This window comes from Dipodomys spectabilis, unplaced genomic scaffold (genome assembly GCF_019054845.1).
Source record: "Dipodomys spectabilis isolate Male_0828 unplaced genomic scaffold, ASM1905484v1 ptg000034l, whole genome shotgun sequence".
Classification (NCBI taxonomy): domain Eukaryota; kingdom Metazoa; phylum Chordata; class Mammalia; order Rodentia; family Heteromyidae; genus Dipodomys; species Dipodomys spectabilis.
In genome coordinates, this window is record NW_024870711.1 from 9,668,792 (window position 1) to 9,695,666 (window position 26,875).

The 26,875-nt window shown below is 55.9% G+C and overlaps 1 protein-coding gene across 3 annotated transcripts in view; it reads right to left on the reverse strand.

Annotated features, from left to right (window-relative positions):
- Positions 1–26,875, reverse strand: part of Prkag2 (protein kinase AMP-activated non-catalytic subunit gamma 2) — a 213,147-nt gene that overhangs the window by 134,064 nt on the left and 52,208 nt on the right. For all 3 annotated transcript variants that reach the window (XM_042677172.1, XM_042677170.1, XM_042677169.1), the window contains exons 2-3: positions 15,523–15,594; positions 11,184–11,457 (exon numbers count right to left, since the gene is read on the reverse strand). Coding sequence is in view for 2 of the 3 variants with exons in the window: in XM_042677170.1 (XP_042533104.1) it covers positions 11,184–11,457; positions 15,523–15,594 (346 nt within the window). In the remaining variant the exon portion in view is untranslated. The remainder of the gene's footprint in view (positions 1–11,183; positions 11,458–15,522; positions 15,595–26,875) is intronic.

Below are 26,875 nucleotides of genomic sequence, written 5' to 3' on the forward strand. Positions count from 1 at the left end.
GAGCCACCTTCCCAGCCCTGTACTAGAGTTTTTACTCAGGGCCTCACACTTGCCAGGCTGGCACTATTCCATTGGCCCATGCCTCCAGTCCCTTTTTGCACTTATTACATATGTGTGTGTGTGCGCGCGCATGCACGTGTGTACATGCATACGCCAATTTCACAGCCTGGGTGATGTCTCTCTGCTTCTTTTGCTCAAGGCTAGTGCCCTACCACTTGAGCCACAGCTCCAGGTGTGGCCTTTCTTTCTGGCCAGGGTAGTTTATTGGCAATAAGAAGCTCATGGACTTTCCTGCCCAGGCTGGCTATGATCCTCAGATCTCAACCTCCTCCTGAGTAGCTGGGATTAAAGGTGTGAGCCACTAGCACCTGGTTTGTGCTGAACACTTCTAAGATACAGTTCTGCTTCCTGTGAGGCAGGAATCCTCCTTTTTTTGCTTCTAGGAAGCTGGTGACAGGTACACACCACCACACACTCTCCTGTTGGGGTAGAGTTTTGACTTTTCTGCCAGGCTGGCTACAACCATAATCCTTGCAAGTAACTAATATTACAGGCACAAGCCACGGGTACTTGGCTTCCAAAAAGCTTTTTTAAAGTGTACACTAAGCTAGGCACCTGCCTGGAATCCCAGCTATGAGGGAGACAGAGACTGGCAGGTTAGCAGCTTGAAGTCAGCCAGGCAGGAACATCTATGAGTCTCTTAATCTTCAATGAACCACCAAAAAGTTGGAGTGGCTCAAGTGGTAGAATGCCACCCTTGAGCTGAAAAAGCTCAGGGACAGTGCCCAGGCCCTGAGTTCAAGCCCCAGTACACTCCCACCCTCACAGAAGTGATACCTTGTCTCAAAAACAACTAAAATAGAATGGTCTGGGGCCATAGCTCAAGTGGCAGAGTGCCTGCCTGGCACATGTAAGGCCCTGAGTTCAAACTGTAGTTCTCCCCCCACCCAATTAGTAGGTCACTAGTTATTTTAATGATGCAAAGCTCATCAAGAACCATCTTCCTCACTCTGTGTGCTGCCTTTGTCCTGCGGTTCTGGAAGCCATGCCTCCATGTCACCTCCCACTCCTGCCTTTTGGGGAGAGGGCACCCACCCGCTCCGGGCTGAGTCAGATCCCTCAGTGACCCTGAGTGACACCAGTTTCCCTCGCACTCTGGGCAGCGGCCTGAGAGCAAAGCTATAGTGGGAAACAGGGAGCAGCTGCGCTGGCCCGTCAGCCTGACACCACCAGAGCAGGGACCACGCCGTGCCCACGGCGGATGTGAGGGACCGTGAGGAGCAGAGGGCCCAGGACAGCTGGAGGGAAGCCGCTCACACACAGCGTCTCTCAGACTCACTGAGGTCAGAACAAACCCCAGGTCCCGCCGAGAGCTGGAGGCTGGGCACAGCACTATCTTAGGGCCCAGTTCCAGAGGAGTCCCAGGGAAACGTGAGGACCTGTGTGCAGTCCAGAGGGGACCATCAGTGGCTGACTTCGGGTCACACAGCTCTGGCAGAACCCGTGGCCAGGCAGGACCAGGGACCTATGGAAAGTAAACAACCCGGTAGCCTAGGGGAGCGTGAGGACACTCAGAGACAGACGCCGGCTCAGGACAGTGACACCCCTTGCGTTGTGGGTCCCATCAGGTCCTTCCCACTCAGCCTACGTCAGCCAGACTCTCATTGATGCGACAAGTATCTGTGAGCAGCAACAATTAAAATGAAGGATTTATTCCGGCCCATGCTCCCAGAGGTTTCAGCCATCATGGTGGGGAGGGGTGGTAGAGTAGCCCACATCATGGTGGCCAGGAAGCAGAGGGAAGTGCCTGCCCAAGGCTTCCCCCTTCCCTGCTTTCATTCCATCTGGCCCTTCCGACTGTGATAGGCTGCTGCACAGTCAGGCTTCGTCTTCCCTCCCCTGTGGCGAGTGCTCTGGAAACACCCTTGCCCCCAGGGGCATGGCTTCTGTCCCTCCTCCCCCGTCTTGCTCCAGTGACTCCCCGCAGCCCAGACTGGCCATCCCACATCCACCTTGTGTCAACACAAGATCCCAACTCCAGCCCGCAAAAGGCTCAAGCCCACCTCAGGATGCAAAATGCACTCAGTTGTCCCCTGGAGGGCCAGGCCTTTCGTGCCAGCACTGTTCTGAAGTCCATGTGCAAAGTCTCCTCTGAGACCTGGGCCAAAAGGCCCGGGCAGATGGTGACGCACTTCCAATACGCAATGGCACAGAATAAACAACCCCATTCCAAAAAGGAGATGAGATCAAACCACGGCCCAGACTCAGCAAGACAAACATTAAGTCTTCCACTCAGCGCCAGGCATCCAGGGAACAGGGCGGGTGACCCACCCTTACGCTCCTGTGGTTGTGACCCTTGGCTCCGGATTGTAGACGTCAGCCTAGCGCTGGACAAGGTGAGGGTCCGAGGGGCCTCTCATATGTGGAATGCACAGCGATATCAGAGTTCAGCCAGGAACCACAGTAACAGCCGTTTCCAGCTGCACTTGTTCTGCGAGAGCACGCAGCAGCAGCCCAGTGGGTGGGAAGAACGCTCGCCACACGGTACTCCGAGCCCCACGCAGAGAAACCCGCACCACTCAGCCTGGCAGCCACACGGTGCTCTGAGCTGCACACAGAGAAACCCGCACCACTCAGCCTGGCATCGCCACATGGTGGTCCGAGCTGCACGCAGAGAAACCCGCACCACTCAGCCTGGCAGCCACACGGTGCTCCGAGCCACACGCAGAGAAACCCGCACCACTCAGCCTGGCAGCCACACGGTGCTCTGAGCCGGACTCAGAGAAACCCGCACCACTCAGCCTGGCAGCCACACGGTGCTCTGAGCTGCACGCAGAGAAACCCGCACCACGTGCTCTGAGCTGCATACAGAGAAACCCGCACCACTCAGCCTGGCAGCCACACGGTGCTCCGAGCCACACGCAGAGAAACCCGCACCACTCAGCCTGGCAGCCATACGGTGCTCTGAGCCGGACGCAGAGAAACCCGCACCACTCAGCCTGGTAGCCACACGGTGCTCCGAGCCACACACAGAGAAACCTGCAAACTCAGCCTGGCAGCCACACAGTGCTCTGAGCTGCACGCAGAGAAACCCGCACCACGTGCTCTGAGCTGCATACAGAGAAACCCGCACCACTCAGCCTGGCAGCCACACGATGCTCCGAGCCACACACAGAGAAACCCGCACCACTCAGCCTGGCAGCCACACGGTGCTCTGAGCCGGATGCAGAGAAACCTGCACCACTCAGCCTGGCAGCCACACGATGCTCTGAGCTGCACGCAGAGAAACCCGCACCACGTGCTCTGAGCTGCATACAGAGAAACCCGCACCACTCAGCCTGGCATCATATCACGGTGCTCTGAGCTGCACGCAGAGAAACCCGCACCACTCAGCCTGGCATCTGCGGCTTTGTCCTTCCTTTGACCTTCGAGGGTCAGTGAAGATTACTTAGCACATCTTGTTCCTCCCCACAGGAATGGGATGGAGGGAAAAGGTGGAAGAATTTGCTAGAAGATGGTGCAAAGAAGTTTTGGAGTCATCGGTGCTAGGTGGGAGGATAAGAAGGTAGAGGAGGTGCGAGGGGAGGCCCAGGTGACACTCACTCAACAACCTGCAGTGAAAGACACGAGTTTCTCATTGAAGAGACAGAAGCCAGGTGCTGGAGGCTCACACCTGTCATCCTAGCTACTCAGGAGGCTGAGATCTGAGGAACATGGTTCAAAGCCAGCCTGGGCAGGAAAGACAAGTGAGACTCTGTTTCCAACTGACTTCAGAAATCAAAGGCTGGAAGAGGACCTGTGGTTAAAATGGCAGAGAGCTAACCTTTGAACACAGAAAGCTAAGGGACAGTGCTTCAGCTCTGAGTTCAAGCCCCAGGACTGGCACAAAAAGAAAAAAGAGGCGGGGGGGACCAAAACAGTCAGGAAGAAGAGATCTGGGAAAAGCCAGACAGGTGAGTGAAGGTTTGGACAGCCATGGTTCTGATACAGAACAGAGCTGCTGGGGCCACTGGGGTGAGTGGCTCAGGACTCACGAAAGGGGGCGGGGGGGGGGGGGAGGGGAGCAGGTGGCCTGCTGCCCACACTTGCACTGTTCAGGAAAGATGTCCATAGATTCCAAGTCCACTGACATTTGGAGCCATCAGGGTGGACGCACCCTCCTGTTCGCCTTCAAGGCCAGCTTGAGTGTTTCCACTTATCATAACAGCTCTTCTGGACCGTCTGGCCCACGGTAACTTCTTCCTCCAAGTCCAGCCCTGTAGGGATGTGGTGCCCTGTTCAGAACACTGTTTAGAAGACCAGGCATGGTCGTGGCTGCTCCCTGCAGGATCGCTGTATTCTTCCCAAATTGCTATGCTGAGATCCTAAGTCCTAGCACTGCAGAAGGGAACCCTCTGAGGGGACAGGGCGGCTGCAGGTTCCGCTGGTTAAGGAGAGGTCCTATCCTGCCATCCAAGATGACTGGTGTTCTGTTCACAAGGGAAATTTGGACAGACACACACGGGAAGCCAGAGGACAGCGAGCACAGAGACTGGCATGATGTGACGACAAGCCAAGGAATGCTAGCAGCCACCAGGAACTGGACAAGAAGCTAGACAGAGTCTCCTCACAGTCTCAGAAGGAAGCAACCATGACCTCAGACTTCCAGGCTCCAGAACATGGGATAAGAACATTCTGTGTTTATGCCCAACAGAACGGTACAGCGGGATTGCTATGCACAAGCCACAGTTCTGGCAAGCACAGCCTGCCATGTGTGTTTTCTAATCACTCTTATTCACTCAAGCCTGAGGGTCAAAGACTGGCTCACTGTCGGGATCTGGGGCCAGCTGCGTGGGGCGTCAATCAGGCAGGACTTGTGGTCTTTTTTGGTCTTGGGTTTTCTGTCCTTGATCTCCTCCACGCAAGACTAAGCAGAAGCTCACGTTCCCTCTCGCTGCAGCGCGGCCGCCCAAGCTTCTTACTAAGCCACAGCCTCCACAGTGTTGCTGACAGAAAGCAGAGCCAAGAGACAAGGCCTGGAGACAGATGAGTGTTCAGCAGCTCGAGAGAAGATGCACTGAAGGAAGTTAATGGTGAAAGACTAATGGGAAAAACAGTAAGAGTGGATGAGCTCAGGAAGTCCCTGTAGAAGGTTCCAGAAAGGAACTACACATTCAGAAACAGAGTTGTGATCCAACCAGTCTGGAGTGAAAAAGCCAACTCTAGTGCAAGGCCCTGAGTTCAAGGCCCAGAAGCAGAGCGTGCGCATGCACACATGTGTACACACACACACACACAAACACACACACACACACACAAAGGGTATGTGTGAAATACACCTGTAACACCTTCCATCTGTCTTGTCCTGTCCTTTGTAAAGGGCTTTCCTGCTTCCTTTAAGGGCTTTCTCTGTGAGAGAAGGCAGCAAGCTGATCGGCATGTCTTCAGGCTGCCATTTGCTGAGCACTGTATTAGCTGAACCGGCAGCCAGCAGGTATTGTCAGAGTGAGGTGACTGGCCTGGACCACCCAAGCAGGGTGGGTTTGCACTACATGGTGGGCTGGAAAGAGCCTGAGGGAAGCCCAGGACAAGCCAAGAGCCACTGCTGTGCCGTTGGGGAGAGGCACGCAGTCAGGGAAGACCAGTCCGCCTCCAGAAGGCCTATAGGAGACTGCATCCCATGGCACTGGCCAGTTTAGGTATCTATTGGTCCCTAGGTCAGATGCAGAGGCCAGAATTCTTATTTGTCCCCAGTGTCTACGGCTGAGTGACCCTCTGGTATGTCCTGGTTCCCTTCTAAATGACAGGCCAGACTCAGAGAGCGCAGACTACAAGCAACAGAATAAAAGTAAGAGGATGGTGGCCAATAGTAGACACCCCGGCACCTTTTGAATAAATGTGGGTCAAAACTGTGTAGCAGGCAGTGCAGACAGAATCGGGCTGTCCATGATTTGTGCTGACTCAGGGTGGAAATGGGTCAGCTGACTAGACACACTGCTGTTCTTGGTATGGAGATGAGACAGGACCCCTGGGATGCTGGGTAATGAGCTCTGTCCATGGGACATCCCTGCCACGCCCACAGTGGCACAGTGGGCTCCTGGGGCAGGAGGAAAGACCCTCTGCCTGGCTGCTGGCATTGCTCTCAATTCTGTAAAAATCAATCTGGTACAACTTACTGCCTGGGCACTGTGCTCCAGGAATAATTCTATGCCGTAGGGAAAGCAGATTCAGCTGTCTGCTCTCCACGCCAGCACAAAAGCTTGCTACCCTGATGGTGTGGGATGGTGTGGGACGGTGCAGGACTGTGTAGGACGGGGGTGGGGGGGTGGGGAATGGGGGGACAGCCTCACTGTGGGGCCTCTGGTCCAGACTTGGCCTCTGGTACTAGGTCTGGGGCAGGGCTGGGGCAGTGATGTCTCTTTGGGAAGAAGCCACAAGACTATTCTGGTCTTAACACCCCGGTCCCAGGGGCTTCTCTGAAAAAGCAAAATTCCCCAGCTCCACACCCATTCCCACCAACATAGTTCCTGTCCATCTGAGCATCCTGGAGCCAATCACAGCCCTCCTGAGCATGGCCTGGAGCCAATCACAGCCCTCTTAAGCCCAGCCCAGAGCCAATCACAGCCCATCTGAGCATGGCCTGGAACCAATCATAACCTCCCTCCCTCCCCCCGAGCATGGCCTGGAACCAATCACAGCCCTCCAGCATGGTCTGGAGCCAATCAAAGCTCTCTTGAGTCCAGCCTGGAGCCAATCACCTCCCTCCTAAGCACAGCCCAGAGCCTGTCACAGCTCTCCTGAGCACAGCATTCCTGAGCATGGCCTGGAGCCAATCACAGCCCTCCTAAGCACAGCCCAGAGCCTGTCACAGCTCTCCTGAGCACAGCCCTCCTAAGCATGGCCTGGAGCCAATCACAGCCCTCCTGAACATGGCCTGGAGCCAATCATAGCCTTCCTGAGCACAGCCCAGAGCCTATCAAAGCTCTCCAGAGCACAGCCCTCCTGAGCACGGCCTGGAGCCAATCATAGCCCTCCTGAGCCCAGTTTGGAGCCAATTCACAGCCTTCCTGAGCCCAGCCTACGGCTGCCTCGGCAGATGGTGAAGTCTTGAGGAGCTCTGCTGGCAGAATGTGGGAGGCCCAGGCAGCAGGAGCCCCTGCCCAGAGAGCCAGAAGCCTGGCCTGTCTTCAGCACCTAGTAACATTCTACCCAGTGTCGGCCATGATACCCAGCAACCATGAGCCCCCGGGAGACCTGCAAGGTGCATGTGGCCCTAACTCACCCCAGGCACCCCAGGCAGTGCCTGCCTTGCTGACTTGGGATGAGGTAAATGCGGTCCATGGCAGAAACCGAGGGGCACATTCGTGCCCAGCATGTGGCCTGGGGGTCTGGAGTGGGATCCCCACTCCCAGTAAGGCTGTCCAGGCACAGGGAGGAGGACCGAGGCCTCACTCCGTCCTTCAGGATGGACTCCGGATGTGGTGCACTCCTGTGCTCACCCCCACTCCTCACCTGTGCCCAAGTCCACCTACGTCACAGCCAAGAGCCAAGACTCTGCCACCCCATGTGCCCACCCACCTGTGGCTGGGGGCCACAGGGCCACAGGCCTCAGGCTTACAGCATGTCAGCCCAGATCAGAGCCACACTCTGTCCTAAAAAGGACCAAAGCAGGATAGGCCGGGGGCATGTTTCAAGTGACAGAGCACCTGCCTAGCAAGTGTGGGACTGAGTTCAACCCCAGAAGCACCAAAATAAAGTTAAAAAGGTGTGTGTGCACACCCCCAATCCATACATGCACACACCATAGTGTGTGTACACGCATGTGCACATGGGAATGCATACAACACACAGTGCACATGTGTTATACCCCAATTCATATACATACATCATACATATGTGTGCACATGGGAACACATACAATGCTCAGTGCAGAGGTGTGTACACCCCAATCCATATACACACAAACACCATACATGTACATATACACATGTGCACATGAGAATGCATGCAGTACACAGTGCATATGTGTGCACACCCCAATCAATATATCACACAATCATGTGTGTGTACACATGTGCACATGGGAATGCACACAATGCACAGTGCATGTGTATGCACACCCACCCAATCCATATATGCACACATCATACATATGTGTACACACGTGCACACTGGGATGCACACAATGCATAGTGCATATGTGTGTGCATACATATACATGCAACACATACTTATCATTCAGATATCACATGGCATACAATAAATATAAATATATATATATATAAATATATGTTCATGTCATCTACACGCATGGACACACGTGTACACAAAGTATACATTCCTATAAGTAGGTTCAAATGACTATAAGCGTTTCGTTTGTTTTCTCCACTCACAGTTTTTGCATGTTCCCTTCTAGCTTTAATTATTATTTTTTAAAATCTAGCTTTTATTCTCAATCAGTCTGTAAGTCTGCCAGTGTCTAAAAGAAGATGGTAGGAAAAGGATGAAAATCTACAAATCATAATGTCTCAGACAATTAAAGAAGGAATCTTTTAAGAAACTAGCATGATTTCAAGAGGAGATCTTTTGGGACTCTGCTTCTGCTGGACAGCAGCTTTCCTTGGGGGACCCAGAGTCAGGGCAGGCTGGGCTGAGCCCAATGGCCCTCCACCGCCCAGCTCCACCTGGACCATCCGTCTGCAGTGACCCCCAGCACTCCCGGTTCCTGTGCCTCCTCCTCTTCCTTCCTCTGTGCGCAGCTTCACAAACTCCCACACCTCCTGTAATCCTAGCTACTCAGGAGGCGGAGGTTGGAAGAATCATGGTTTGAGGCTAGCCTAGGCAAAAAGCTTTTAAGACCCTCAGTTCGGCTTAGCATGGTGGCATGTACTACAGCCAGACATGTAAATAAGATCATTGTAGTCCAGACTGGCCCGCGGCAAAAAGTGAGACCCATCTCAAAACTCACCAGAGCAAAAAGAGCATGGCCCACACAGAAGACAGCCTTCCTGAGTTCAAAACACAAGCACCCTCACAGAACAAAGCAAAAAGGAAAGGAAAAGCGAAGCAGAGACGTGAGCTGTGCATCCGTGAGCCACAGAAGGCCTAGGATCCCTGCAGCGTGCCAACCACACCGATTCCAGGGAAGGGGCCTGGGGTACACCTTTCCCTGGCCCCCAAAGGGAGCGGACCCTGCTACACCTCCCCCGGGACTTCGGGTTGTTTCAAGTTACCTCCTCACCTCTGCCAAATCTTTCTAGATGCTTCCTCAGATAGCCTGGAGGAGAATCAGCCTGTTCTGCCACCCCCAAAGGAGGCGAAGCCACCTTTTAAGAAACTTATGGGTGCCACAACACAGACCACAGCCGGCGGCCATCTGCGTGACCCATGTGAGTGTGGTCAGCCGCGTCCAACATAATCAAGAAGCGTCTGTGCTGGACTTGTGCAGCCTCTTTTTTTTCCTTGTCATGACTCTCTAAAACCATGTATTGTAAAACACTGTGCATGTGCGTGCGTGAGTGTATGCGTGTGTGCGTGAGGATGTGCGCGCGCGCAAGCGCACACATGGGTGTGTGCGTGAACTCCCACACATGCTGGCCCTAGGACTTGAACTCGGGGCCTGGGCATTGTTTGTGAGATTTTTTGCTTAAGGCTAGCTGTCTACAGCTGGAGCTACAGCACCACTTCCCTTTTTTTGTTTGTTTTTGGTTGTTTATTGGAGATAAGAATCTCTGACTTTCTTGGTTAGGCTGGCTTCAAACTGAGATACTCAGATCTCAGCCTCCAGAGAGCTAGGATTACAGTGGTGATCGGCTGGTTAATAGAACAATTCTTTCCACAAAATTCTTCCCTTCCCTCTCCTCCCCTCCCTTCCCCTTCCCTTCTCCTTCCTTCCTTCCTTTTCTTTCTTTCTGTTGGCAGTGGGGGACTGAACTCTGGGCCTGAGTGCTGTCCCTCAGTTCTTCAGCTCAAGGCAAGCACTCTACCACTTGAGCCACAGCGCCACTTCTGGTTTTCTCGTAGTTTATTGAAGATAAGAGTTTCATGACCTTTCCTGCTGGGGCTGGCTTTGAACCATGATCCTCAGATCTCAGCCTCCTGAGTACCTAGGATTACAGGTGTGAGCCACCGGCGCCCGGCTTCCATAGCATTTCTGTACTGTTGGCTATTCTAAGCAATCAAGAGAGGATTTAAAGCCCAGGAGATGGCTACACACATCATATGCAAATACCACTTTACAGGAGGGGGACCTGACTGCCTCTGCTGGCGTCTGCAGGGGCCCAGAACCCTAGGTGGACACTGAGGGGCGACAATTGTGTCTGAGTGTGCCACACTTCCTGGGACGCTGTCTAGAACATTCTGCCAGCTTTGCAGACAGACACCGGCTTTTTCCCAGTCCTGCTGACCTCAGGGGCTGCGGGGTCCCTCAGCAGCACCTCACCATGGTCCTGTGTGCTCACAACGAGACTCACGCAGAGGCTGCCATTGCAGGGAGGTTTGGGGGTACTGGGAGCAATAACCCCTCTCCCCAAAAACAATGCAATAAAAAAAGAGCTTTCCTCCCTCCCTGACAGCTCGGGAAGACTGAAACGCATTCTTGTTTAATCCAGCTGGGAGTCCACAGCAGTTCCCGCATGCAAACACAGCGCAGGGAGAGGAGCCTCCCCCCTCCCCCGCCCCCCCCCCCCATCACCTGTCCCAGGGGCGCAGAAGAGAACAAGAAAGGGAAGAGGAGGAAACCAGCCCACTCCAGTCAGCCTTTAACTTCCACTGTAATCCACTAGGCTCAAAGTGGCCAGACCACGAATAAGTCCCAGACCTTGCCCCCCCCAACCCCACCCCTGTCCCCAACACACACCCAGCCCCAGACACAACCACGCTCCACTGTCAACACTACAAAGCTCAGAGGGCAAACCCTGGGTGGGGGCCACACCAGGCCGCCTGGGGGACCTGGGTGTGCTCTAGGTGTCTTTAGAAGCACCCAGAAGGTTCCAGTTAACCCCACAGACAGAGGGCACCCTACAGAAGGGCTGGGTGCACAGCCAGCCAGAGGGAAGAACGGGATCTGCAGAGCACGGCGAGCAGACCCCACGGCTGCAGCGCCGCCACACCACGCCACGCCATGCCGCCGGTGGCTCTAGTGCCACTTGGCGGGGTCCCCAGCAGCCCAACACACACCTGAGACCACCGCACCAATGTCTTACTTTTTCTGGAGCGGGAGAAGAACCTGATGCCCCCGGGCGAGGTGGACGGGTTGGAGTTGGGAGAAGATTCTTTGGAGGAGGAGCGGAAGATGCCGCTGAAGCTCATGCGCCGTGGCGAGCGGGGCGGGGACTCCTGGTAGGAGAACGGGAACACGGTTTTGGGAGAGCCGGGGCTGGTCTTGGGCCGCACGGGAGCCGACACGGGGCTGGAGGGCTGGGGTCCCCTGGAGAAGAGCACCCGGGAAGGGCTGCCCGAGCTGAAGGGGCTGTCCACCTGTGGAAACAGACAAGCGTGAGGCCTCGGGCACTCTGGGTGCCAATGTCTGTCCTGCCCTGGACCTGTCCTGTCCTTAATGTATGTTATCATCATCATCATAATCTTTGTGCCGGTCCTGGGGCTCAAACTCAGGGCCTGGGTGCTGTCCGAGCTTCATTTGCTCAAGGCAAGTGCTGTACCACTTAAGCCCCAGCGCCACTTCTGGCCTTTTGTTCGTCTATTGAAGATGAAGAGTCTCAAACTTTCTTGCCCAGCTGGATTCAAACCCAGATCCTCAGATCTTAGCCTCCCAAGCAGCTAGGATTACAAGTGTGCACTGCCAGTGCATTACTGCTCTACTGAGCAATCTGGTCTCTCTTACACAGGTGGGCACCAACTGGGTTGGAGGGTCAGCACTTGCTGGAGGACCTCCTGGCCCTGGCTGTCCAGCAGCTCATCCTGGAGACCCCATGACCACCCTGGCCCCATCTCCAGAAAGGCCTTCCGGAGGCAAGAGGGGGAGGGAGGCAGGGAGTGGAGCGGGCGTGTTCAAATGCAGCTCCTTTGACTAGTCCCATGTCTCCCTCTGCTATTCTCCCCAGGCCTTCCCTAGTCCCTCCCGGGCCTTACTACACTGGGACATGCTTTAGTCTTCTTCAGGGAGAAAGCTCAAGTGCCTGTAATCCAAAATGCAGTGAGCCTCACGCCCCATGCTGAGGGCTTCTGGAAGATGATGGGATGATGGGTAATTCACTGCACGCTGCTGGGACATGTGCAGACAGGCAGCAGACAGCAGTCACGTCCAAACTGTAGTCATGGTTTGAAAAGGGATCGGGTCCCGGAGCTTTGGCGTGGACCCTTGGTCTGAGAAAACCTCACCCCTGCAGCCACATGGGGTCAGAGGACCAGACGCTGCAGCCTGAGGCCTGGCTCTGACCTCAGCGCCGCCCCTCACTGTGCCCTCTAGGCCTCAGTTTTCCTCATCGGTACAGGGAAGACCACTGTCCATCCCCTAGCTGGCAGGGTTGGCGGGACGTCAGCTCAGCGTCTATACGGCCATCACCGAGCCATGTGGCGGCCCGCTCTGTCCTAGAGAACTCGTTACACTGGAGCTGAGGGGCCTCACGGACCCAACTCAGCAAAGTGACTGTCACAGGCTCTGAGGACCGGACGGAGCCTGCAAAGGCTGCTCTTGGGTGGCAGAGCTGTCAAGGGGTGTCCCCAGCACTTCCACCCGGCCCAAGGTGCTGACCTGACCCGGGCCACTGGAGCTCTCCCACCACCAGAGGGCGCTCTTGCCCTCCAGGCTGGCCGGCCGGGCACTGCCCTTGCTGGGAGCCAAGTACTGCCAGGAAGCCAGCCATGAAGGGCTTGGACCACACCAAACAGAACTTGGCTCTATATTTGGAGTCTTAGTCAGCTGCTCAGCCATCAGGCCTGAGGAAGCCCAGTAAGCAGCCCCTGCTTCCACTCACTCTTGAAACTGCAATAGCCATCGGAGTGGACACTGGGCCTCCACAGGGTGGCTGCCTGGGAGAGCCTGCGGAGGGTGAGGGGAAGGGGGGAGGCTGACTGTCTGTCAGGGGTGCAGGGGCGGGAGAGGTGTGCAGACGGTGGGCGCCCCGCAAGCCACCTGCGACAGCCCTGGTCCAGGCCATTAGGCCAGCCACGACAACATGATACTTTAATGAATGTGACTGGCAGATTCCTGGGGTGTGGATGAGAATCCCCAGTGTACTCCTGGCTCCACACGCACTCATGGCCAGCCAGCACTCAGGCCTCTGCTTCCCGGACAGGGCCATTTGTTAGGAGGCCACCGGAGAGGAAGTGAGGCTTGGCCTGGTCCCCTGAGGCTCTGTCTCCTCCTTCCCATCTGAGGGAAGAGCAGGCCTGAGAGAGAGCAAGTCCCGTGGGGGCTGACAAGACAGGACAGCCGACGACTGGAGCTGGAGGGAAGGAGAAGAGGGCGGGGAGCCGGGGTAGAGGCAGCTCTGCTGGGGTGGAGGGAGGCACAGGCCAGGCCTGCAATCCAGCGGCAAATGCAGCCCCCGGGCACCGTGAGCACCAGGCAGGTGCCTGCGCTGGGTCCTAAGGGTGCTCTAAGCGCCGATCTTCTCAGGAGAGGAGCTGGGAAGTCTACATAGCCAACCACAAATACGCATGCCAGGACATCTGGCCAAGGGGGGCAGGTGTGGAGCGCTCCATGGTCCCTGGAGCTGGGTGACAAGTCACATGGTGACTCAGGCCACCAGGAACTGCTGCCTCCTGGGACAGGGTGGAGAGGAGACCTGGGAGCCCAAGTGTGGCGTGGTGACGAGCCCGGCCGTGAAGCCAGGCTCGCCCTGCCGCGTGCAGGCCGCCAGGCGGATGCCCAGCCCGAGCTAGCCGGTCCGTCACCACTGCGGGAAGGGGCAGCGTCTGGAAGCGGGTGGGGATCTGAGCACTGACCAAAGAGGCAGAAGCAAGCTGGAAGGGACTCGAAGCGTCCCCGTGGGGCCAGGCCGGTGCGAGTGCCTTCCGCAGGCTGTCCACCGGCCCGAGCACCCAGCAACAATGGAGCAGCAGCGTGCTCCACGGTTCTCCAGTCTACCTCCTCACCTACAAATGCAGCGTCTGGGCTGCGTGGCCCCAGGACCACAGGGAGGCAGCGGACGTGGGAGCCATGGGGCATGGAGGGGGGCATTTCCACCAGCCGGAGGGCCGACCATGCGGGCTGGGCTTCAGTGAACTTAAAGCAGAGCGAGGAGCAGCATCTCGACTTCCACAGTGAACCCTCGTGCAGCTTTGCGCCCAGCCACGCTTATGTGAGTGGAGCCCACTGGAGCCCACGTGTGGGCTGGGTCACTGGGAGCATTCTGCCCACCTTTGGTCCACAGCTCCACCCAAACCTGAGCTTCTCCCTGCCCTGGAGTTCCCCGTACAGCTGGCCCCTCCCCCTCCCCACGCAGACCCACTCGCGCTCCACCTACCTCCCTTCCACCCCCAGACCCCGTTGCTACCTGGGTAGTGGAGGTTGCCATGTGCTCTCACTGGGGCAAATATGGCTCCTCTAATAAACCTTATAATAATCTTTCTCCTGTGCCTGCCAGCCTCTGCGTGGTCCCCTGGGATGGATGCGAAGGCTCCCTTCAGTCACAAACCCAGCAAGGCCCCGAGAGGCAGACATGGCCACGGCCTCACCACCACGGCCCTCATCTGCCTCAGCCACCCCCAGACCCTGGCTCTGCTTGCGCAAGGTGCGATGCTCCCCCGTGTCTGTCTGGGGCTGTCGGTCTCCGTCTCCGGAGCTAAGTTCTCCTCCACCAAGCCCGCTGGGTCGGCCAGGCCTAGTGTGGGGATGCACAGACCCCATCACCAGTGCCCCTGACACCCCCAAGAAACAGGGAAGCAGGGCGCCATCCCGCCTCCCCTCCAGCTGCGACTCAGCATCTCCTGGGTCTTCACGGGAGTAGCCCAGCCCAGTGCAGGGGCTCCGAGTGCGGCGTTTGCTTCCTGCCGCTCCAGCCGCTCCCCGGGGCTGGGCCTCCTGTGGCAGGGCCACCCAGCTGGTTCTGAGGCCACTGTGCCGAGGGCCCCGAGGACCTAACACAACTTGTTGATCCCATTGCACAACATTCATACAGTCGCTGTCTGCAGCACTGGAATCCCCGTCTGAGTCCCAGGCTGGCTGGGACTGGGCGGCCACCCTGCAGGCAGCCAGACCACGCCTGCCCTCACCTGCACGGGGGTCCTGGGGTGGAGGATGAGCTGAGGGGGGCCTGGGGAGCTGGAAAGGAGGGGGCAGCGAGAGGAGCCAGCCAGGCCTGGCCGTGGTGGGCGGGCCAAACTCTAGTTTGTGTCTGTGGTGGAGATCTGCAGAAAGCCACGGCCAGTCTCCAATCTTCTAGAGCTTTCTACAGCTTCTTTGCTACTTAGCATCAGCGTGGTCAGGCTTCCTCTTTTCACTCTGCCTACTCTGGGAGGCAGGGGCCACAGTCCGCCCAGAGATAGGAAGCGGTGGGAAGCCCCGAAGGGGCCTGGCGCAGGTAGGGGAGGAGGCGCTGGGCGGAAGCGAGCAGGAAGCTTCGGGAAAGCAGGCCTTACCTTGCGAGAGGAATGCTTTTCCGCGCTCTCCAGCTCTCCATCCAGGAGTGGCATGGCAAAGGAACTCAGGTCCTGGAAGGAGAAGGGAAAACACAGTCAATGGCTGCATGCCCCCCCCCCCCGACATGCCACCTGGCCAGGAGAGATGTGAGTGGGGCTTGGAGAAGAGGACACATGGCAGCCAGCCAGCCACCCCACTGAACCTGGCCCCTCCCCCCGTTCCCTTCCAGAATGTGCAACCAAGTGTCCAGGAGTGGCCCGCACCCCCACCCCCAGGGAGGGAAGACAGGAGGGAGGGCGAGGCCAGAGAGGCGGGTGGCATGGTGTCCCGGGGCGCGGGCAGTGGCTGGTGACCAACCTTCCGTGCGGCCTCCCTGATATGGTCCAACATGTGTGTGCACCTGTGTGTGTGCACAAGCACACGCACACACTTGCAGGGAGACAACTGGGCTTTGGGGCATCTTGGAGCAGTCTTATAAAGCTCAGGATTACGGTGGCCACGGGAGGACAGGGGTCGGTGCAGATGTGGGTGCGCGGTCATGTGGTGGCTGTCCCCCAGCGGCCCTGCTCCTCCTCGAGCCCCCAGCAGCTCCCCGCCAGCCTCAAGCAGACGCTGCCCTGCGCCCTACGTGTTCTTTGTTTCCTTTTATGCCAGTCCTGGGGCTTGAACTCGGGGCCTGGGCGCTCTCCCTGAGGGGTTTTGTTTGTTTTGCTCAAGGCTGGCTCTCTACCACTTGAGCCACAGCTCTACTTCTGGCTTTTTGGTGGTTAATTGGAGATAAGAGCCTTATGGACTTTCCTGCCTGGGCTGATTTTGAACTGTGATCTTCAGATCTCAGCTAGCTTGGGTTACAGGAGTGAGCCAACAGCTCCCAGGGTAAAATGTTCTTATAATTGTGGTAAAATACACATAGCAAAATGCATCATCAAAACTTTTTAAAAAACTCATTCCTTCTTCCCTCTCCCCTTTCCCTCTCCCTGTTCTCTCCTTCCTTCCTTCCTTCCTTCCTTCCTTCCTCCCTCCCTCTCTCCCTCTCTCCCTCCCTCCTTCCCTTCCTCTCTCCTTCAGTTCTGGGCCGGGGCCAGGCTAGGCAATGCTCCCTTCATAAGCTACGCCAGGTTATTTGCACTGCCTTCCTTCCTTGCTTCTGTCTGCTCCTGTCCCCTCTTCCCCCGTGGGGTGGTGGGGGGAGGTGGCTGCTTTTGGGAACGCGGCTGCGTGGCTGGGGGTGTGGAGACCAGCCTCGGTGGGGAAGGGGTGGGCTGGCTGGCTCATTTGCGCGAATCACCACATCCATCTCAGCATAGCCATGCTCAGGCTGAAACTCCAGACTCATTAAACACCGGATCAGCGCCCCCAAACCCCAGGCCCAGGCCACCACCGGCCCACCTCCTATGAATCTGACAACACCAGGCAGTATCTGCCCTTTATTCCATGGCATAGAACACCCTCAGGGTTCACCCAGCCCAGGTCCTGTTACAGCCCACGTGGGAATGACCTTCCATGGAAGGCTGAGTGCACGTCTGGTGTGTGGACAGCCACATTTGTTTATTCATTCATTAGTGGGTGGACAGTTCCTCCTGCCTGTGGCTACCGTAAGTAGTGTTAGGTGACAGGAGCCCTAGCTCACGGGACTGTGTGTATGCGTGTGTGCGTGTGTGTGCTAGGGCTGGGGCTTGAACGCGGGCCTTACACTCATGCTTAGTTTGTTTGTTCAAGGCTGGCGCTCTACCGTTTGAGCCACAGCTCCACTTTCAGATTTTTTGCTGGTTGGAGGGAGACCAGAGCGTCTGGGCTGGCTTTTAACTGAGATCCTCGGCTCTGCCTCTCGAGTAGCTAGGATTGTTGTAACTTCCTAGATGTAGCCAAATACCATCATTCTTCCAGTCACCAATCCAGCAGGACTGAGGTCTTTAGAAGGACAGATTAAGCCCCACACCAATGCGGGGGGGGGGGGGGGGGACAGGAGGGGGGTTCACGCACATCCAAGGGAAGGCAGCTACAAGCCAAGCAAGAGGCCTTGAGGCAAATGGACCCTCGAAGCTACGCCCTAAGATCCTGTCTCCAGATCTAAGAGACAACCCATCCACCAAACCTTGCTAGCAAATCCCTCTTGATGAGCTGTTTTCAGTTCTTCGGCGAAGATGCCCAGAAATTGGATTAGGGCACTCTTTGAAATTCCACTTTCCATTTTCTTTGAGAAACCACAGTGCTGCTTTTCAGAAGGCCGGTGCCGGGAGCGTCCCCTGGCAGGTGCCCGGAGCGTCCCCTGGCAGGTGCCCGGAGCGTCCCCTGGCAGGTGCCCGGAGCGTCCCCTGGCAGGTGCCCGGAGCGTCCCCTGGCAGGTGCCCGGAGCGGCCCCTGGCAGGGCCCAGGCTCCGCTTCCCGGCTCTCGCAGCACTTCCTCTCTGTTCGCTTCCGTGGCAGCGGTGCTGTCCCCGGGGTGCGAGGCAGGTCTCACCGTGCTCCAGTCCCCATTTCCTCATGCGTACAGATGTTAGTTGTGTCTCCCGTGCTGAGCGGCCCACGGTGATCCTCTCTGGAAAAATGTCTGATCTAGTCTTTGGCCCATCCTTAATTGGCTGTTGAGTTGGAGCTCTATGTGCAATCACAAGTATTTCCTTATTCTATGCTGGCCTCTTCACACCTCTGTGTCTTTTTGCTGCAAAGAAGCCTTTATTTGATGTGGTCAGTTCATCTGTTTCTCCATTTGTTGCTCTGTGCTTGTGATGCTGTATCTAAAACTGTTACATCCAGCGTCAGAGGCTTTTCGCTTGTGTTTTTAGTGTTAAAACACACTTAGGCCTTTGACTCTGTTTGGGCTCATTTCTGTGTGAGGTACAGGCGAGGGTGTGACTCCAGTCTTTTGCATTTGGACATCCTGTTCTTCCAGCGCCGTGTTTTGGAAGGGCTGTCCTTTCCCCCAATTAAATGGTGTAGGCACTCTGGTCAAAAAGCCACTTTTTGGGTGTGGTGGCACATGCCCATAATCCCAGCTAAACAGATGGATTGTGTTTGAGGACACACCTGGGCAAAACCACAAAACCTTCTCCCCAAACGATTGGTGCAAAAGAGGCTGGGGGCGCAGCTCAAATGGCAGAACACACGCCTAGCAAGGACATGGCCCTGGGTTCACCTGCCACGATTACCCCACCCCACCCACAGAAGAAGAAGTCATGTGGCCATAAATGTGAGGAAGGCCTGTGACCACGAGACACCTCTCTCCCTCCCTCTCTCTCCTTCTTTCTTTCTCTCTCTCTCTCGGCCTGGGTGCTGTCCCTCATCTCTTCAAGGCAAGTGCTCTACCACAACACCACTTCCTATTTCTCGGTGGTTTATTGGAGATAAGAGTTTCATGGACTGTCCTGCCCGGGCTGGCTTTGAACTGTGATCCTCAGATCTCAGCCTCCTGAGTAGCTAGGAGGACAGGCGTGAGCCACTGGTACGTGGCTACATCTTCTTTTAATGCCTGCCCCTCACTAGTCTTGAGTACTACAATTTGTAGTAAGGTTGAAATCAGCAAGCATGTAACTTCCAATTTTTTCCTTTATTTTTGGTTGACTTGAAGCAAGGTCTCGTTATGTAACTCAGACTGGCAGGAAGATTATGAGAACTGAACTCGTAATCTTCCTCCTCAGTTTCCCTGGTGCTGGGATTACAGGTTTGTGCCACCAAATCTGGATGTTCTTTTTCTTTTTCAAGATTATTTTGGTTATTTGGGGGTACTTTGAGATTTCATATGAATATTAGGGTGGATTTTCTTCCATATTTATGCAACATTTTGTGATTTTTGGTGTGGCTTGGGCTGGAATTGCAGGCTGCTTTGAGCAGGACTGGCCTACAGTGTTATCCCATCCATGAACATGGGACCCCTGGGTTTATCTACTGTCACGTCCTTCATCAGGGTTTGGTAGATTTCTGTGCAGCTAACGAGTCCCCACTCTGTCTGCCGACCCCCATCCTCCCCCCAGTGTCCAGGCCTGCACCTCCTCCCACTTACTTCTCCCTTGGGTGGGCCAATTGTTCTCCAAACACTTCAGCCTTCCCTGTTTTAATTCATCCTCAAAGTCTGTGGTTAACACAATCCCTGAAAATGTGAGTCAGCCCCTGTCTGGCGCCCAGGGCCTCTGCCACCCGCAGACCGGGCAGCCAGGCGCTCAGCGCCTCCCTGGTCTCCATGGTTCTCAGACCTGGCTGCGCACCAAGGCCAGCGGCGGCTCTGCCACAGGACTGGGGTATGTGGGGTGTCCTGGCTCAGTGCACAGGCCTCCTCGCCTGTGTCTGTGTCTGGAAGAGCACCCCACTGCCGGCGGACGGCCCGGGGAGCCACGCCACGCAGTGCTCCTTCTGGGCTGCGCGGCCCCACACTCTCCTCCACTTCTGCCCCGTTATTTCCGGTGCGCTCAGCATGGCTTTTCCTCTGTGGTTTTGCACACACGCAGTGTGTCCGTGGACGTTCTGTCTGGAGCACCGTGGCCATTCCTCTACAGTTCATCCGGGGCCTCTCTCCAGTGCGTGCCACACCCACCCAGTGAGCCCGCCCCACTCCACTCCAGCAGCTCAGGGAAGAGGCCCATCTGCACCGCAGCTCCTCACAGGGGCCTGAGCCACGGCAGTGCACGGATGTCCTTCCCCACACTCCATGCCCAGCGGCATGGCTCTTGGTCTTCTCGTTCACCATCACCCCACATGCTGAGTCAGTGAACTCCTATATGTCCAGTTCAGGTGATCTCTGGCTTGGCCCCACCCACAGGGAGAACAAAGTCCTCCCATTGGTGCCGCCAGTACTTCAGACATGCCTCTATTTCAGGACATGTGGCCCCATGCTACAATCATCTATTTATTTCTCAAAGACTCTGACTCTGTCAGGGCCAGAGGAAAACAATCCACCTGGTTATTCTAGACCTTACTCTGTGCCCAGCGACTGCTGATTCCAAATGTTTCTGGTGTTTGCGGCCCCCTTAGCCAGCAGCTAGCATGGGGGGCTGCAGGATGTGCTCGTGGCCCGGCCAACAAACACTGGGGAGCACAAGGGAAGCGGACGGGTCTCTTCCACTGATTTGAATCACTACATCCTCTCTGGCTTCCGCCGAGCGCCACCCCCAGCATGTGTTCCACCACAGCAGTTTCGCGTACGGAAGGCTCTGCACACACACCATTCCTCACACAGCACAGCCTGGCGGAGCCTGGTGCTCTGGCAACCTGGGCGCGTCTCCAGGGCCCCCTGCAGCCCTGCTCCTCCGTGGAGCCCTGCATGGAAGGTCCTGGGTACGAGTGGCTAGCTTTTGCTGGAAGGTTCCCTGCCCTGATCTGGGTTCCCATCTCCCAGGGCATATGGCAATGCTCAGGGAGCAAAAGTCCCTTCTCGCAACACTGACAAGGTGTTGATTTGCTCCTAGAAGAACCGAGTCCTGAACCCCGCACACAGTGGATGGTCCAGAAGGCCCAGGTGCCTATAGCTTGCCCTGGACATGCAGATCCTGAGTTCTGCTCTCACCAGAGCTTCTTGCTTTCCTAGCTGCCCCTGTCTACTCCTGGCCCAAACCCCTCCTCTTCTCTATGGCTACATGTGAGAGGTTTCCCTGGGACACGTATCTGCACATGTATGTGTGCACATGTGTGTGTGTGCACGTGTGTGGACACATGTAAGTGGAGGCCCCAAGCTTGGATGCTGAGCTGTCTATTCAGAGACACCTTCTCATCAGCTAGCTGCATGCATGTCGTGACACCTGGCCCAAGCTCTGGAAATGGTTATCAAGGTGAATGGACAAAGTGGCTTCTCGGGATTCAGAGGTGATAAAATCACGCATGAAGAAAACATTAGACAACAAGGGAACAGAGCTGGGTTTGAGCAACTCCTGGGGTTTGAACCAAATCTGCTCCTGGAATCCCACATCGTAACCTGCCTTAGAAATGCAGGCGAAAGCCAAAGGTCTACCCCAAAAAGTGAGGTGTTCTAAACAGCTATCATCAGCTGGGCGCTGGTGGCTCACACCTGTAATCCTAGCTACTCAGGGGGCTGAGATCTGAGGATCGCAGTTCTAAGCCAGTCAAGGAAAGTCTGTGAGACTCTTATTTCCAGTTAATCAACAAAAAGCCAGAAGTGGAACTGTGGCTCAAGTGGTAGAGAGCCAGCTTTGAGTGGAAAAAGCCAAGAGCAAGAGGGCATATACACACGTACACACACATATACGCACATGCGTGTGCATATACATACTATAGACATCTTTAACCTGACAATATATTGCTTACAACTCCCAGTTGTTGCTTCTTTGGGTCCTTGTGGTAACCTGTGTGGGCAAGTGGTACCATGGCAGTCTCCAGCTGAGGATACTGAGGGTAAGAGAGGCTTCCAGATGGGGATACTGAGGATCAGAGAGGTTTCTAGATGAGGATACTGAGGGTCAGAGAGGTTTAAGCCATCTGCCCAATGCCAGGCTGCCAGAGTATGAGACAGCCCAAGCAGGCCCAATAACTCACATCTGTCCACTTCCAGCTCCTAGCTCTGTATTGAAATGCTCTGTCACGTCAGTGCAGCTCAGTTCCAGGAGAAAAACAACATGAGGTCAGAGGCTGAGAAGATATGGAACTCTTCCAGGCAAAACCAGTGTCCTGGGCACCGCGCCGGCTCAGGTGGCTGGATGAGGATTTGTGCAGCTCAGTGACTCACCTAGGTAGCTTGGGACACCAGCTTTCTCTTTAAGCTGTTCTCAGTAACTGCAAGGTAACTGACTCATATGTCCAAGAACAAAAAGGCATCAACATTCCACCACCTACAATCCCTGCAGACTCCAGGTCCAGAGTCAAAAACAGCACCCCTAAACTACCCCTCACCCCAACACTTCCCCACCAGTCAATAAACTGAGGAATGGTGACAGCTCCCTGGGCTGTGAGCCCTGCCTACGAGGTCCCCAGGCTCATGTCCCAGCGGGACGGCAGGGGTGCCAAGCGCAACTGCGCACGGCAGACACCGCTCTGCCTTTCTGATGTTCTGTCTTAACAGAGCGCCCTGTTATTACAGCTGGGACACCCCAGAAAGAGGACTGAAAAAGTGCTAACACAGGACAAACAGAAGGGCGCCTGGTGTGAGTGCCACACGTGGGGCTGGTCCCAGCCCGCTGAGTGGCCGGAGGGTGCCTGGCACTGGCCTGGGCTGGGAGCCGGGGATCTGGCTCCCTCCTAGGCACCGCCACCAGCCCTGCGCCCCCCAGGCACATGCGGACGTGGACGCAGCCACTTTCAAAGATGGAGGCCAAGGCCAAGGTCAGCCTGGCCGTGCTGCTGGCTCTGGGATCTCGGGCATGTCTGAACCCCGTGGTTTTCCAGCTGCCAAATGACAAGGTTTAACCAGATCATTTCTCAAGGCGGTGTCTGTTTTCGTCTGTTGAGCCGAGCTGCAGGAAGGGTCTGGAGCGGTTTACAGGCAGGCTACGAGAAGATCCAGAAAACAAGCAACCCCCTCCCAGATCAGGAGCAGCCTCATCCACTTCTAGCTTTTTGCTGGCTCACTGGAGATAAGCGTCTGACAGGCTTTCCTGTCTGGGATGGTTGTGAGTAGAGATCCTCGAATCTCAGCCTCCTGAGATTACAGGTGTGAGCCCCTGGAGCCTGGCTCCTAGACACTGTCACTGTTTCTTAATTCAGTCCTTCCCTCATCAGCACTGGGATTAAACTCAAAGCCTTGCCCCTGCTAGACAGCCACACCTCCAGTCCCTTTCTGCTCTGGCGATACCCGGGCCTGTGCCGGGGCTTCCTACCATGCTTTTGTGTGTCACAGAGGTGTGCACACTGTGCCCAGCCATTGTGTTTGCCCTGTAGTGGGGGTAACAGGTTCTTACCACCGCCACAGCCACTGGTTAGAGAGTCTCAAGAAATGCTTTTTGTTGGGAGTTGGTGGCGTACACCTGTGATTGTAGCCACTTGGGGGCTGAGAACTGAGGATCACAGTTTGGAACCAGCCCAGGCAGAAAAGTCTGTGAGCCTGTCTCTAATGAACTAGCAAAAAGCAGGAAGTACAGCTGCGTGGCTCAAGTGACTGACAGAGCACCAGCCTAGAGGAAAAAGCCAAAGAGCACGAGTCCCTGAGTTTAAGCCCTAGTACTGGTGCGCGTGTGCGCGCGCGTGCGCACACACACACACACACACACACACACACACACACACACACACACACACAGAGCATGTCTTGATGCCAGGACTGGCTTTCAAGTGTAATCCCCTGCTCTCTGCCTCCTAAGTAACTGGGATTACAGGCGTGAGCTAATGGCTTAATGGATGACCAAGGTTCTTCATCCTCAGGATTTGGGCTGTTAGTACAAATGCCACGAGGGTCCTACTGGACACCCAGCATGGTCCCTCAGTCTCCCGTGGACCTCTGCCCTCTGGCTGCCTATCCCCTGTCCCCCGAACGCACTGCCTGGTGGGCAGTGGGCTGCCTGGCCTCACCCCGTCTCAATCTAAGCTGTTATTACAGCCCGCCTCCAAGGCCTCAGCAAACCCCTGGGGGGGGGGGGGGATTTCCACATGTGCCAACCTTGTGCAATCTCTGAAGACCGCCAAATGGGCAGTTCTTTCTTGGTACTGGTGGGTGGCGGGAGGTGCAGAGCCACGGTCAATTGGAGCCTTTGAGAAATTTGTGTTATGCAACCACTCACAGAAAAATAAGGAACAAACACCACCTCACCAGGACTGAGAAACCGGAGGGCTGTGGACAGATTAGAGAGAGCCCAACTTCATTCCCAGACAAGTTCCCGGATGATTGACCCTTCCGAACGAACGCACATTACGGTTTCTGCTGCAGGCTGAGACACTTTGTGATGCAAAAGGGAAGGGCGACACTGGCACTGGAGCGCACGCCTGTGAGCCCAGTTACTCAGCAGGAGGCTGAGAGCAAAGCATAATGGTTTGAAGACACCCCAGCAGGACAGTGTGTGAGATCCGTAACTCTAACACACTATCAGAAAGTCAGAAGTGGAGGTGTGGCTCAAGTAGTAGAGCACCAGTCTCGAGGGGGAAAACTAATAGTCAAGTGTCCAGGCCCTGAGTTCAAGCACCAGTGCTGGAAAAGAAGAAGGAGGAGAGGGAGGGGGAGGGGGAAGGGGAGGAGGAAGGGAAGGAAGAAGAAGAAAAAGAAGAAGAAGAACAACAACAACAACACAACAACAGACTACTACTTTTCACTCCTGTGGTTCGCCCTGCCCCATTCACAGCTAGCTTTAGGGACAGCCCTGCTGCGTGCCCCTTCTCCACACCAGCCACCGCCACCGCCACCGCCACCGCCACCGCCACCGTGGCTTCTCTGCCTCACCAGGAACAGCACCCCTCCCCCCATCCTGAAGCAGCTACCCCATCCCTAAGCCAGCGTGGCTGGGAGACCTCAGGACCCCTCACTCAGTGCTTAGATGCAGGGAGCAGTTTTAGTACCCGAGGGCCTGGTTTTTTGTCAGTCGTGGGGTCTGAATGCTGGGCCTGGGCGTGTCCCTCAGCTCTTCAGCTAAGGCTAGCGCTCTACCAACTGAGCCATAGTGCCACTTCCGGCTTTTTCTGCTTATGTGGTGCTGAGGAGTCGAACCCAGGGCCTCACGCATGCAAGGCAAGCACTCTACCACTGAGCCACCTTCCCAGCCCCATGAGGGCCTGTTTCTCCATCTGTGTATGGTCACACTGGGTGGTGGCTGTGAAAGGTGCATGGGAGGGTGTAGGACCCTGCAGAGGGGAGTCCTCCCCCCCCACTCCCTGTCCCCCAGGCCCTCTCAGCCCCAGGAAGACAATGGACTGGTCCCCAGCAGGGTTGAGAGGCGTCTCCGCTGCCTGCTGAGGACCGGTGACTTCTGCCCACTCAGCTGCTTCCAGTCTTCTTCCAGTCTGAATGGGGTATCAGGGCTCGTGCAAGCTTCTAAAGCAAGGATGGGCGGATAGTAATGGGGTATCGGGGCTCACGCAGGCGTCTAAAGTGGGGTGGGGGGATAGGTGGTGGGAAGGATAGCCTTGGGTTCCTGGGGCTCCTTCCAGCTCTCACGTTCTATGGGTCAAAAAAGCTCAGCTCTGGGTCTCTATGGAGGGAAAAATACGCACAAGGGACACGTCAGACACCACCAGCCAAGCCTGCCCTGGCCTGGGTGCTGGGCTCCAGCAGTTCATGGTAAGGCCTAGAGATGGCGCACAGCCAGGCGTGAAGGGAAGAAGGACCACTCTATCAGGCAGAAATGGAGGCCCCGGGTCAGATCTGAGGCTCTCCACGCAGGTCTCCCCACCCCGCCTAGGGCCCCCCCCCCACCGGCAGAATAAACTCAAGTGGTTGTAGCTCCTTCTAGAAGACAAACGAGTAAAATCAAGCACCCTGAGAACATTGTACTAAGACCACGGAGTTGCTGGTGGCTTAAAGAGACACAATCCTGTACTCAGACAGACCCTGTGCCAGAGAAGACACCTCTAATCCAGGACCTAGAGACACGTCATCTCCGCGCCGCCCCCTCTCCCCCAACTTGTGGCCTGGCCTTGGAGCTGACACCTACAATGACTTCCACCTCAGGACTCTGAGAACACGGCGTGTCCGTGTTTATAAAATGGCTCATGGGGGGGGGGGGGGCCATGCGCCTTCTCAGCGCCCAAGGCTTCCGTACATCCCTTATTTATCCACCTGCTGGAGCCAGGCTCAGAACAGCCGTAACGCGAGGAGGAAGGGGAGGCCACCAGGCTGGGAAGGCCTCACACTGAACGCACTGGGAGAGAAGGGCACTGTTTTCCTTTCACCCCGCGAGACTGGATAAGACAAAACCATTTGGCCATCATTTTCCAAGCTGAGGGCCCCAAACCACCAGTGGCCATACAATTGATTTGTAACAAACAAACAAAGGCAATGAGCCAGGTGGTTCACACCTGTAATCTTGGCTACTCAGAAGCCTGAGATCTGAGGATCGAGGTTCAAAGCCAGCCCAGGTAGGAAAGTCTGAGACTTTCTTTCTTTTGCCGGTCATGGGGCCTGAACTCTGGGCCTGGGCGCTATCCCTCAGCTCTTCAGCTCAAGGCTAGTGCTCTACCACTTGAGCCACAGCGCCACTTCTGGCTTTTTTCTTTTTGCTTGTGTGGTGCTGAGGAATCGAACCCAGGGCCTCATGCATGCAAGGCAAGTGCTCTACCACCCAGCCACCTTCCCAGCCCAAGTCTGAGACTCTTATCTCCAATGAACTTCCCAAAAGCCAGAAGCAGAGCTGTGAATCAGGTGGTAGAGTGCCAGCCTTGATCAAAAAAGCTAAAGGATAGTGCCAAGGCCCCGAGTTCAAGCTCCAATATTGGTAAAAAAAAAAAAAAAGAAGAAGAAGAAAAAGAAGAAAAAAGTAATGACACTGGACA